Source organism: Taudactylus pleione, unplaced genomic scaffold, assembly GCF_031769625.1.
Source record: "Taudactylus pleione unplaced genomic scaffold, aTauple2 ptg000070l, whole genome shotgun sequence".
Taxonomy (NCBI): Eukaryota; Metazoa; Chordata; class Amphibia; order Anura; family Myobatrachidae; genus Taudactylus; species Taudactylus pleione.
Window position 1 is genome coordinate 18,892,881 of NW_028284472.1, and position 12,586 is coordinate 18,905,466.

General features: G+C 46.9%; 1 protein-coding gene across 1 annotated transcript; it reads left to right on the forward strand.

Moving 5' to 3' along the window:
* The first annotated feature begins 4,043 nt into the window (after window positions 1-4,043).
* SF3B6 (splicing factor 3b subunit 6) lies at window positions 4,044-9,836 on the forward strand. Its single transcript, XM_088467380.1, has 4 exons — window positions 4,044-4,188; window positions 6,167-6,285; window positions 8,816-8,954; window positions 9,314-9,836. Exons 1-4 carry the CDS (start codon window positions 4,159-4,161, stop codon window positions 9,401-9,403), a joined length of 378 nt encoding a protein of 125 aa, XP_088323506.1. The 5' UTR covers window positions 4,044-4,158; the 3' UTR covers window positions 9,404-9,836.
* The last annotated feature ends 2,750 nt before the right edge of the window (window positions 9,837-12,586 follow it).

Below are 12,586 nucleotides of genomic sequence, written 5' to 3' on the forward strand. Positions count from 1 at the left end.
AGTGGCGTTATTGCCCATAGTAACCAATCAGATTCTATCTATTATCTTCTAGAAGGTGCTAGATAAATAAGTAGAATCTGATTGGTTGCTATGGGCAACATCTCCACTTCCTAAAAACCTGCACTTTAGTAAATATACCCGAGTATAGAGAATATCACTTTCATGAATATAATCTGTTATATTTAATTTAAATATAGAACACTGGGGATAATTATTCTTACAACAACATTTCCATTTTTTTTGTTATGTAGTCATGTTGACATGGCCGAAATGTCGACTGACCATGTTGACATTCACAGTGCCAACATGGGCATAATGTCAACATTGTGAATGTCCACAGTACATTGTTAGGGTTAGGAAGCAGTTAAGGCTCTAACACTATAAAATTGCTTATGTCAACATTATGTCCATGTCACTATTGTGCATGTCGACACGTCACATGACTGCAATGTCGATACTCTGAATGCCAACGTTACATTCCACATTTTTCTTACTGTGTTATTGAACACATCCTGGTACTGTGCTGTATAAGAGCGATCCTGTGTCACTTTCAGCCTAATTCAGAGATGTACGCACACCCGATGGTGTGACATCTGCACATGTAGAGATGCGACACTGCGCGTGTGCAGATCTCGTCCTATGAAATTACTTGCAGATCCCTGGACGCCGCAGCCTGACTGACAGGCTGCGGCCGTTTGGAACGGCGACAGACAACGTTGCAGAAAACTAGAGCGTCGTCCCTTTTTTGGGCGCGCAGAAGCCAGCTGCTGGATCCTTGGACGCAGCTCCACTGGCTTCAGCGGCGTGAATTCCCCAGTCATCCTAAATTACCTGAGCGTTACTCGGATGACCAATGTTTGCGCAGATGACCCGAAGCTGCGTCTTTTTGTACAGCGGCGGATCAGAGAAGCCGGAAGGAGGCGTCTGTTTACACTAGAAGCCTCCTGCGGCATTAGCATATTATCACACAGCCGCTGAGTACAAAGATGCAGCAGCTTTGCAATTAGCGCACGTCTCTGAATCAGGCCCTTAATATCGTGATCCATTTGCCGAAGTAGCCCAGCCCAGGCAATCGCCCACATTATGAATTGCTGGAATTAGTGACAGCACAAAGTACATAGGAGGTCTATGTACTAAGTCTTGGCAAGAGATAAAGTACCAACCAATCAGCTCCTAACTGGCACTTTACAGGCTGTGGGAGAGATATTGCGGATAAAGATAAAATACCAACCAATCAGCTCCTGTCACTTTACAGGCTGTGTTTGAGCTGATTGGTTGGTACTTTACCTCTCTCCACTTTATCTCTCTCTATGGCTTAGTACATAGACCCCATTGAGTAAAAAGTCCATTGAGAATGAGGGAGAAGAAGTGGTAAAGGGAAACCGCTGCAGCTCCCACAGTAGGGGGTAAATTTATTTCAGACGGGAGTTCTATTAAGAGGTGATGTTGTCCATAGCAACCAATCAGATTCCAGGTATTATTTTCTAGAAGGTGCTAGATAAATAAGAAGTACTGTGGAATCTGATTGGTTGCTATGGGCAACATCACTTTCTAAATAGAACTCCCATCTTAGTAAATGTACCCCTTGAAGTGCACACATTCTGCAAGCTGTATATGACATGATTTAGCTATTACCCATTGCACTGCTCAAGGTTATGTGTAAAGATAAATGTAAATGATGCAGATCTGATGCAGCATTCATTTTGGTGAGACTTTCTTTTGCATATAGACATTATGGGGCCAATGAAGAGTTGCACACTAGTCCGTTATGTGGTCGGATCTTGCGAGTTTTCGCCAGAAGGATCCATTGCACCAAGCATAACACTGGTGCTAGTGAGCACTGACAAGAATGACGGCGTATGGATAGGGCTAATATGGTCGCGTACATGCGTACAACTCGGCATACGTGGAGATATCCACTGCTGTTGCCGGTGCGCCCCGTTTCTCCTAGTAGATCTTATCATTTTGGAAGTTCTAATTGGAATGAACTGTGGCCACTGATTTATTATTGCTATGGTTACTATTTGTGGGAACGCTATCACCCTGTCCTTCCTCACGCCTATACCCCGATTTATACTCCTGATTTTTATGCTAACATGTCATTCATCTATTGTTGGTGATTTTATAGGGATTAAACATTCCTTTATATGCTTTTGTTTGAACTATTACTTTGTTTTATGAACTCCGCCAGATGTCGTTACATATTATGGTGGTTTTTATTTTTAGAAATATCATTTATTTACCTATTTTATACATATTTTTATATCACATCACCGCACGCTTTTCCCTGCTTATTTCTATAGTGTGGATGATGAATTGTCTTTTAAATGACATCTGCAAGCTGGATGATCTGCCTACAGCAGGGGGTCTTCAACCTTGGCCCTCCAGCTGCTGTGGACTACACATCCCAGCATGCACTGCCATAGTTTTAGCATGCTGTTATATCAAAAAAGTGGCAGTGCATGCTGGGATGTGTAGTTCCACAGCAGCTGGAGGGCCAAGGTTGAAGACCCCTGGCCTACAGGATAGGGTGCAGTAAGGAGCAGGAGGGGAGGGAAGAGCATGCAGTTGGGTCAGTGGTCTGGTTCCCCCTCCCCATCACAGCATCAGGACATTTAATAGGCGCCTGTCCCATTTCCAGCCTGATACGCTCGGACCGGCCATACTGAAAGGCCAGCTTACAGGAAATATTGAAAATGGGGAGGAGGCATACCCCTTCAACCCCCTCCCAAATATACAAATAGTGGCCCCCAGCAGGGTGCATCGGGCTAGAGCCATTGGCTACCCGGTTTCCCCAGGCCCTGGAGGTTATTAAAACTTAAACTATTGAAGAAGTGCTGCAATAAGCTATTGTGGTACTACATGTTCCAGCATGTCCCGGCAGCCACTGACTGGAAGGGCATTCTAGTACTTCTTGAACAACAAGGACCAGCATGCCCTCCAGTGCCTGCTGACGGAACTGCTTTTCACAAATGCCCGCCTCTTAAATGCCTATTTTAAAATGAATTACCGGGGACACTTTGCGGCTGGGAACGTGGGTCTCAGCTGGACAAGTCATTCCTAGCTGGTAATTGGGGAACTACAATATCCAGAATTGTGTGTTATAGTCCACTCCAATAGAAGGAATGGTACTAGAGTGGGGGAGATGTAATAAAGAATAGGGGGTGTAATATAATAATGTGGCCAGTGTTGAATATAGATGGAACGGGATCGGTCTAAAGATCTACAGTAAAAAGATAGACAATGTCTAGATAGGCACCAGATGTTAGACAGTCAAAAGGTTGACAGTGACAAAATGTCGACACACTAAAGGTTGACATGTAAGAAGGTCGACAGTTACAAATGGTCGACGGTCAAAATGTCGACATGAAAATTGTCAACACAAAATGGTCGCCTAAAGATTTTTTTGTTTTATTAGGGTTAGGCCCTTACCCAAACGGTTAGGGTTAGGCACTTACCCAAACGGTTAGCGTTAGGCACTTACCCCGATGGTTAGAGTTAGGCACTTACCGGAGGGTTAGGCACTGGGAGGGACGGTTAGGGTCAGGCACCTACCCTGACGATTAGGGTTAGGCACCAGGAGGGAGGGTTAGGGTGAAGATTAGGGTTAGAAAATAATTTTCATGTCGACCATTTGTACTTGTCGACATTCTCACATGTCAACCTTTAGTGTGTCGACCTTTTGCCCATGTCGACCTATTGACTGTCTAACATCTGGTGTCTATCTAGACATTGTCTCCCTTTTTACTGGAGATCCTTCAATCCACATCCAGATGGAACTTTTCCCAGGGACAAGCTATCCAGCATAAAGACTAATCCCAGGCATGGAGGCCACTGTGAGAGCTGTAGGGGCTAATAATGACAATAACACATTATATTATTCAGCAGTGATGCCATCCAGCACCAGGGAGATGTAACATGGCCCTGACCCTCCTATATTTGGTGGTCAGTGTGATGTAATTCCCGCTGCCAGCAGTAAACATGGCGGCGGGTGCCTCCGTCCCCGGATAAAGCTTCCTGTGTAATACAGCGGAAGAGATTCCTAGGCCTGTTGTGATTACGTCACTCCCCGCAGATTCCTCTTCCGGTTACTACAACCTGTGCTCGGTGATCGTTTCTCCGTGATTCTCCGGGTACCCCCCTCCTCCAGCGGCTACAATGGCGATGCAAGCGGCCAAACGTGCGAATGTGAGTGACCGCGGGATCCGGGTGTGATGTTCCCAGCGGGGATATAGGGATCAGAGGTGTGATGTTAGTCCCGGGGATGTAGGGATCAGGGGAGTGACGTTAGTGCCGGGGATATAGGGATCAGAGAAGTGATGTAGGGATCAGGGGAGTGATGTTAGTCCCGGGGATGTAGGGATCAGGGGAGTGATGTTAGTCCCGGGGATGTAGGGATCAGGGGAGTGATGTTAGTCCCGGGGAAGTAGGGATCAGAGGAGTGATGTAGGGATCAGGGGAGCGACGTTAGTCCCGGGGATATAGGGATCAGGGGAGTGCTGTTAGTTCTGGGGATGTAGGGATCAGGGGAGTGATGTTAGTCCTGGGGTTGTAGGGATCAGGGGAGAGATAAGGGAGGCCAGGAGATGTAGCGTCCTCTTTTTTTATATCCCCACAAGTGAGAATGATTAAAAAGCAGAAAATTGACAAGCCCAAATGGTGCCCTGTGCCATGGCACATGTTGCACCGCCCTACTTACAGAGGAGTGATGTTAGTCCCGGGGATGTAGAGATCAGGGGAGTGCTGTTAGTTCTGGGGATGTAGGGATCAGGGGAGTGATGTTAGTCCTGGGGATGTAGAGATCAGGGGGGAGTGATGTTAGTCCTGGGGACCTGGGATTGTATTCTCAGTCCTGGGGGTAAGAGGATATTAGAAATCTAAGGATGTTAAGTTAGTCACAGGACAGAGTAGTAGGGATCTGGTGGTGTTGGGTTAGTCACAGGGCAGAGTAGTAGGGATCTGGTGGTGTTGGGTTAGTCACAGGGCAGAGAGAAGTAGGGATCTGGTGGTGTTGGTTTAGTCACAGGCAGAGAGAAGTAGGGATCGGATGGTGTTAGGGTGGTATTGGGTTAGTCACAGGGTAGAGAAGTAGGCATCTGGTGGTGTTGGTTTAGTCACAGGCAGAGAGAAGTAGGGATCGGATGGTGTTAGGGTGGTATTGGGTTAGTCACAGGGTAGAGAAGTAGGGATCTGGTGGTGTTGGGTAAGTCACAGGCAGAGAGAAGTAGGGTTTTGGGGGTGTTAAGTTAGTCCAGGAGTAGGGATATGGTAGTGGTAGGTTAGTCCTGGGTGAGGGTTATGCTGGCAACACATTAGTCGATGTGTACCCAGCGTGATGTCTTGCGCGACCTGTCCTGGCGGGTGCCAGCATCGGCAAGTGCGTACACACGGCGCAACATCAGGGGCCATGCTGCATTCAGCAGCATGGCCCCCACTGAAAATATCAGCCACCGGACATGACGACGAATGGGAGCGCGCATCGTCAGTGACATAGCTGGTACACACTGCCCGATGTGGACGATATGTCATCTGATCCGCCGCATTGGGCCACATATCATCTAGTGTTTTCCCAGCTTTAGGGACCTGCATATAGGTCCGACGGGCGTTATCGTCAGTGGGGGTCATGCAGCCGAATGCAGCATGGCTCCCGCCGTCGTTGCGTCGCTGCCAGGATCGGCAAGTGTGTATGTAATTGCTGATGCCGACACCCCGCTGGGTTCCGGCACTGCTGATCTGGTACACACTAGACATCGTCTAATGCATAGGTTCTCAAACTTGGTCCTCAGGACCCTAAACAGTGCATATTTTCCAGGTCTCCTCACAGAATCACAAATTTGTGTCAGTGAGTAATGAATACACCTGTGCACCTATTGGGTTACCTAGGAAATGTGACCTGTGTGGGGTCCTGAGGACCAAGTTTGGAAACCACTGGTCTTATGTGTCCCCGGCACAAGTCTCAGAGGGGTGGGGGATCTAGACTAGTAAGGTTAGTGTTACAGAGAGGGTTAGGGGGCAGATCTGGGGGAGTTATGTTAGTCTGGAGAAGGAGGGAGTAGGGATCTGGGGGCATAAGGTTAATACCATGGGTGTGGGAATCTGGGGGATGTTAAGTTAACCTACTGTACCTGTTGCATCCGCTAATTATGAAACCTCACCCATCTTTCAGATTCGCTTACCACCCGAAGTAAACCGGATATTGTACATCAGGAACTTGCCGTATAAAATCACCGGGGAGGAAATGTATGATATCTTTGGAAAGTATGGACCCATTCGACAGATCAGAGTGTAAGTTGAATTTGCTCTTTGATTTCCCCCCCCCCCTCCGTACCCTCTGGTCACCTCCCCCTGTTCCCATTACTGGCCTCAGTGTCTATTACAGATATTCAATCCTCATATAAATAGTGTTCAGCGGGCGGCTGACGGTGGTGTCATCACTGAGCGCTGTCACCAGGCACATCTGGGTAGTGGCACCTTGTGGTTATATTCCCGTGTTCAGCATGTGGGAGCTGCAGTACAGATGCTCCATGAACATACTCAGTGATGCCTTGGAGGTGCTAGAGAAGGACCAGTATAACACTCATCACTAGGACCATATCCCACTAAATGCATCATATGGCAAAAAGGGGGTTTCCAGGGTCTGGGGATTCTTTGTGTTAGGGGAAAAGAAAACTGATCCTGGCAGTGCCTGGTGTCCTGATCTGGTAAAGGACTTAGCACCCCAAATAATAGTGATGCTACAAATCACGACGATGCCAGGACTTGTTTAGGGGACAACCACAGCAGATTCAGTCCCCAATGGGAGAAAGTGGTAATGAAGCATTCTGTTATCCAGGTTATAAAAGGGTGATCTGAATATTAGCTATGTTTAAATTAATCCGTCAGCCTGATATTCCCCTTTGGGGTTACAGAAAGCCTTACTGCATCTGCACAGATTCCTATGGCTGAGAAGCAGTTACACCTTTTAACAGGCCCTGATTTAAACTTGTTTATGGAATACCGATATTGAAGATGGGAACCCAATAGTGAAACTAGGGGGTCCGGTGCCGCGTCGGCTCTACAGAAGCTCATCACATATTTCCATACACCAGTTATATAAAATATTTCTGAGATTTCGCCCATTTAGACAGCAAACAGGGTTGGAGCTACCAGTTTACAGAATTCTCAATTAGTCGGTCATCAGATCTGAGTCTTAACAACAGAAGTGATGATGAACGGCAGGAGTAGACCTGTATTATTCACATGGGTGATCTAGTCGTAGCCAGGTCAGAGGGGTTCTGGGAAAAGTTGAATATGAAGAATATGTCTTCTCCCCAATGCTGGTAACCCGCAGGCTATTAGTAAATGTGACACCTCTCCTGAGTCATCTGAGCGGCTAGAAGTGTCCGGGCCTCGTTCAGCAGTCCACCTATTCACAGTATACTAAGGTTTTGTAAGAAGTGACCCTGCACTGCAAGGGGGGAGGAGGTGTAATGTGCGGTCTTTAAGTTAATAACCTGCACATTACACCTCCTACTCCTCTGTGCGATGCAGGGGAGCACAGTCCCCTGACCGTCCGCGGCCGCTGCTCTCACGCCCGGGCCCGGGACTAGGGCGGAAGTGCGGTACCAAAGACACGGCAGGGTTTCATGCCCACGGAGCTCAGGCGCAACAGGTATGTTGGAGTTGCGCCGACACCCCTGGTAGATAGGAACTCTTATTTGTAAGACTATTACATAGTTGCTCAATGATTGTCATTTATCATCATATAGAGATACTTTCCAATTATAATGGCAAAATGAAAGAATAAAAAACAACTGATTCCCCATTTGTTTCCGAGGCCCTCACATATCTGCCCCAAGCTCAATAGAATGTAAAATGGATTTTACTCCCGGCCCTCAGTCACAATCAGCGCTGCACAGAGAATATTAGGAGGAGGATGTATAACAGATGTGGGTAGTAAGGATTCACTGAGCAGGAAATAAGTCTCAAAGGAGAAACCGTGAGATAACTGTGTGTAGCACTTTTCCTCCTATAGGTTGGGCCCTGACTTGCTAATATATGGGGCATCACCCACAAATATCTGTAGCTCCACATGCTGCTCTCCATTGCTCCATTGTAAGCTCTACGCAGAATTCTTGCAATCCATGGTCCTTTGAGACCACAGAAATAATGGATCCAGGCTTAGCAACACATTATGAGAATAGTATTGAGACTGCTTTTTCAGGGTAACAGTCATTAGCTTTACATCCTATATAGCACTTATTAAGTTTTGATGGTATTAGGAACACTCGTACGTGTAATCTAGATTTTACGGAAGGTCGGCTGATCTGTTTCCCACACTGGTCCTTGTATGGCCAGAGGAGGTCACTATAACCTTGTGAGGTCAGCGGGGATGAGTTAATAGATGCACGTTTTCCATGCTAGAGAAACATATCCATGTGCTAAACCCATAAGAGGTCCAGTCCTCTCGCTCTGTGTTCTGCTCTGACAATGATTGTATATGAGGCAGTGATATAAACTGTACTGGAAAGCCATATAGGATATTTTCCGGCCGCAGTCGTCAATGGAGGGATCACTGATCCTTTAGGATGTCCAGCATTTAGTCATGATACTTACAGAGGTCAGCGATGTGTCATTGGCACTCAGCTTTTATCGTTCTAATATTGATGGAGTTGGTTTGATGGACCAGATTAATAATGTTTTTCCTGCTGTCATTTTCTGGAAGCTGCAGTCACTGATTAATATACAGTCATGTTGATGTATCACTGTTTGATGTTTGTGTGACCATAAAATACTGGGGTCACTTTGACGCTCGCCTGGTTACCTCTCCTTGCAGGGGAAACACACCCGAGTCCCGGGGAACCGCCTATGTGGTATATGAAGATATCTTTGATGCCAAGAACGCCTGCGATCATCTCTCTGGGTTTAACGTCTGTAACAGATACCTGGTTGTTTTGTACTATAATGCAAACAGGGTAAGTTACGCTCAGAGGTCTGGATTTGGGGACTGTATTAGTCTATTCTTTCTGCTAATACTGTTAAACTGATGTCAGAGTATAACAAAATAGTTTTGCCGCTAAACCTAAATGACCGAATATAAGATTTCCTATACCATGACAAGACTCGTGACGTTCGGATATATGAGGATGACGTTTTTGTGTCGGCCATGTTGGAGACTTCCTCCCCTATCGGTCACTAGGACAGGACTTCTGATATGAATAGGCCTCAGTGTTTCCCTCTGTGCACTTCCCGTGAGCTGTGCAACTGAAATTTTTCTCCTATCTAGTTTTTGACATCACCAATAAGTGACTCCATCGTTCTGTTTTATTTCCAGGCGTTCCAGAAGATGGACACGAAGAAGAAAGAGGAACAGCTCAAACTTCTCAAAGAGAAATATGGAATTAACACCGATCCTCCAAAATAGGGCCAATTATTTTCCCGTTTTTTGTTTATTTTGTATGGTTCCCGAGTTTTGCCAGCTACTTACTTTTTAAGAAAAGGACACAAGAACTTATAGTTCTTTTTCGGAGTATGTGGACAAATTACTTTTTATGCTTCATTTTCCAACAATGATCTGTTAGTAGTGATCTGAGGTAGGTGGTGTGTGACCACTGTGCTGCCGTCTTACCCCGAGTACCCCACCGCTCATAAGAGGGATAATTTTGCACTCTCCATTTTACCCAAGTGACACAGGATTGATGCCCTCAGTGTACAGATAAGACGCAACTTCCTACTGTCTCCAGCAGCCGGACGGCCCATCGTATGTACTAGAACTTCTCTCCCCATCTGCTGATCATCTTAGGTCTCCAAATCTAAGCTTCATTGTCATTCAGTTCTAATAAATATCTAAGAGTATATTTTCTGGGTTTCTTTTGGAATGGCCGCATCAGATGTGTTGGCGATCAGTGTACTATGAATATGAACCTTTTTACTGGGATGGAATGAATGATCTTGTCTAGACATTGATTATATACATTTATATAGCGCACGCATATTGCCCAGCACTTGGCAGTTAACATTCAGTCATTAACATCAGTCACAGTGATGCTTACAATCTATGGGCCTGATTCAGACCCGCTTGCGAGCGCTGAGCGCTCGCAAGCGGGTCGATGGTGCCCTAGTGCGCATGCGCACGACGGAGGCTGCTCTGTCGTGCACATGCGCGAGACCCGGCTAGCGACGGGGAAGCCGTCGCTCCGGGTCTCGCACCAAAGGGGGCATGCTGTCGATGTTGATTGACAGCACGCCCCCTTTGGTGGGCGTGGCTGCCAGACGGAGGCGTTCCCATGGGAACGCCTACCGTCTGGGTCTGGCCCCACTGACATCACTAGTGATGTCAGTGGGAGTGATTTTGGCTCTCGTAGAGCCAAAATCACTCCAGGGCTTGCGGTCACCGAGACCCTACCGCAGGGTCTCGTCGCAAGCCCAATGGTCTTGACCATCGCGACCATCTTTTTGGTCGCTCGCATATGCTCTGGGTTGTCACCAACAGCTATGCGAGCGGCCAGGAGGCCGCTACAAGTTTAGGTAGGAGGGCCATGATTCAGAGCGAGCGCTCTGGTCAGAGCGTCCGGCTCTGAATCAGGCCCTATGTTCCCTATTACATGTACGCATACTCGCTAGAGTTCATTTTAAATAACCTACCAGTATATTTTTGGCTTGTGGGAGAAAACAGAAGCACCTGAAAACACGGTGAGAACATATAAACTGCACATAGGTAGGGCCGTGGTTGGAATCTCATTGCTGAATAAACCAAGGGGTAAATTTACGAAATGCCTGTTTTGAGTCTATTTCAAAATCGACCATCAACAACTGGTATCGACATCGGATTGCAGTCCATAAACCAACAATTACAATGCGTCGGTTCTGACTGTCCTTTGAAATACAACGACATTACCCGTTGGATTTGAAACACCTGAACCGCAGCAGATCCAATTGCGAGCCCCACTGTCATCTGCTGCAGAGGTGAAGCACTGCACAGATCACAATGATTTGTGCAGGCTTCATACGCTTTAAATAGTAAAGCGGTTTAAAAATAGAAGAAAAAAAAAAAAAGATTTCCCCTCCCCACTCTATAACTAGCCCCAGGTCTCTGAGCCTAGGCTGGCATTCGAAAATAGCTTTACAACTGGGTTTCCCACAATTTTCCAAAAACCAGCACCAGGCTGAATCAGCCAGGAGCTAACGCTGTAGCAGGGGGGAAACACATCGTGGTGCCCTCACACTGTATCCCCCCCTGTTATAGCGTTAACCCCCCCACCCCGCCTTCCACAGGCAGTTCCAACTGACCATTAGTAAATTGTCCTATAATAGATGTAAAAACGGGATGTAGTGATGAGACCAGCGGCCGACAGTGGAATCCCGGCAAGGGATGTAACATAGGCATCGAAATACCAACGCCTATCTTAATCCCGGCGCTGAGGACGCCAGCCCGAACGAAGGTAAGTCCGGGGCGCCCTTAGTGTGTGTGTGTGGGGGGGGGTGTTAGTTTTAAGGAGTCTAGCGGGGATAGGGTTGGGGGGTGGGGGGAGATTAGGGTTAGGCAACCCCGGGAGGGTTAGCTTTAGGGTATGGGGAGGGGGTGTTAGGTTTAGGCACCATTAAGGGAGGGTTTCGGGGGGTGGGGGGCATCCGCTGTCGGGATTTGAACCCCATTCCGTAAAAACAACTATAGTTGCTCCGCCATGGCAATATAAGCAAGCTGGAGTCTGTAGAATATATGGAAAGAGGCACCAGGCACCCACACATGGTGAAGGGGGGTATTTATCAGCCCACAGCATGGTGCCTGATAAAGCCCTTTGCAGGGCAGCCACTTCCTAATGCCAGCTCTGCCGGTCACATATCCATCTATGTGGATGAGGTCCTGGTGATTTCCCTTGAGTTCTGCAGGAGTCGTGTCCGCTTTACGCTCGTAGCAGCACAGTAGGACGGCTGTTATGGTAACGGAGTCTTATGTTGTATTTTAATCTAACATTTCCCCATAGTCGCCTATTAGTGCTATCTTTGTGGATTCCCAGTACACTGAGCAGGGGGGCCATCCTGGATCTGAGGCTTTTGTGGGGTCACAATTTATATTTCATCTGTTTTATTCATTTCTCAAGTTTGTTTAAAGCCATCAATACCTGTAAATTATATATTGATAAACTATAGTACGAATTAGTTGTTTTGAAACATTGATGTGTTACATTACAGTATGAGGGAGAGGAGGCTGAGATGAGAGAAGATAACCTCAGTACAATGTCATTATTATAGGTCATATTCTGTGATTATTATACATACATATACAGTAAGATCCAGCAACCTGAGCGACTGACCTGAAAACCTCCCCAGCTTCTTCCCTTTCATCTGTGCTTTTCTATGTTAGGTACCCAACTGTGTCAGTAGGAATCCGACATTGCTTTGTCTAATGCTAATACCTGTTACGCCATATAGCGTAAAATGCTACAATCAGGTAGCGTAAAGGCGCATATCCACTACACGATATCAATGGACGATTGAACGATAACGACATCGTTATCGTTCATTAATCATGCAGTGAATATGCCGGCAACGACCAGCGCTCCGCGCTCCCGCCGGTCGTTGTCGGCATCTGTCATCGTCTGAACAT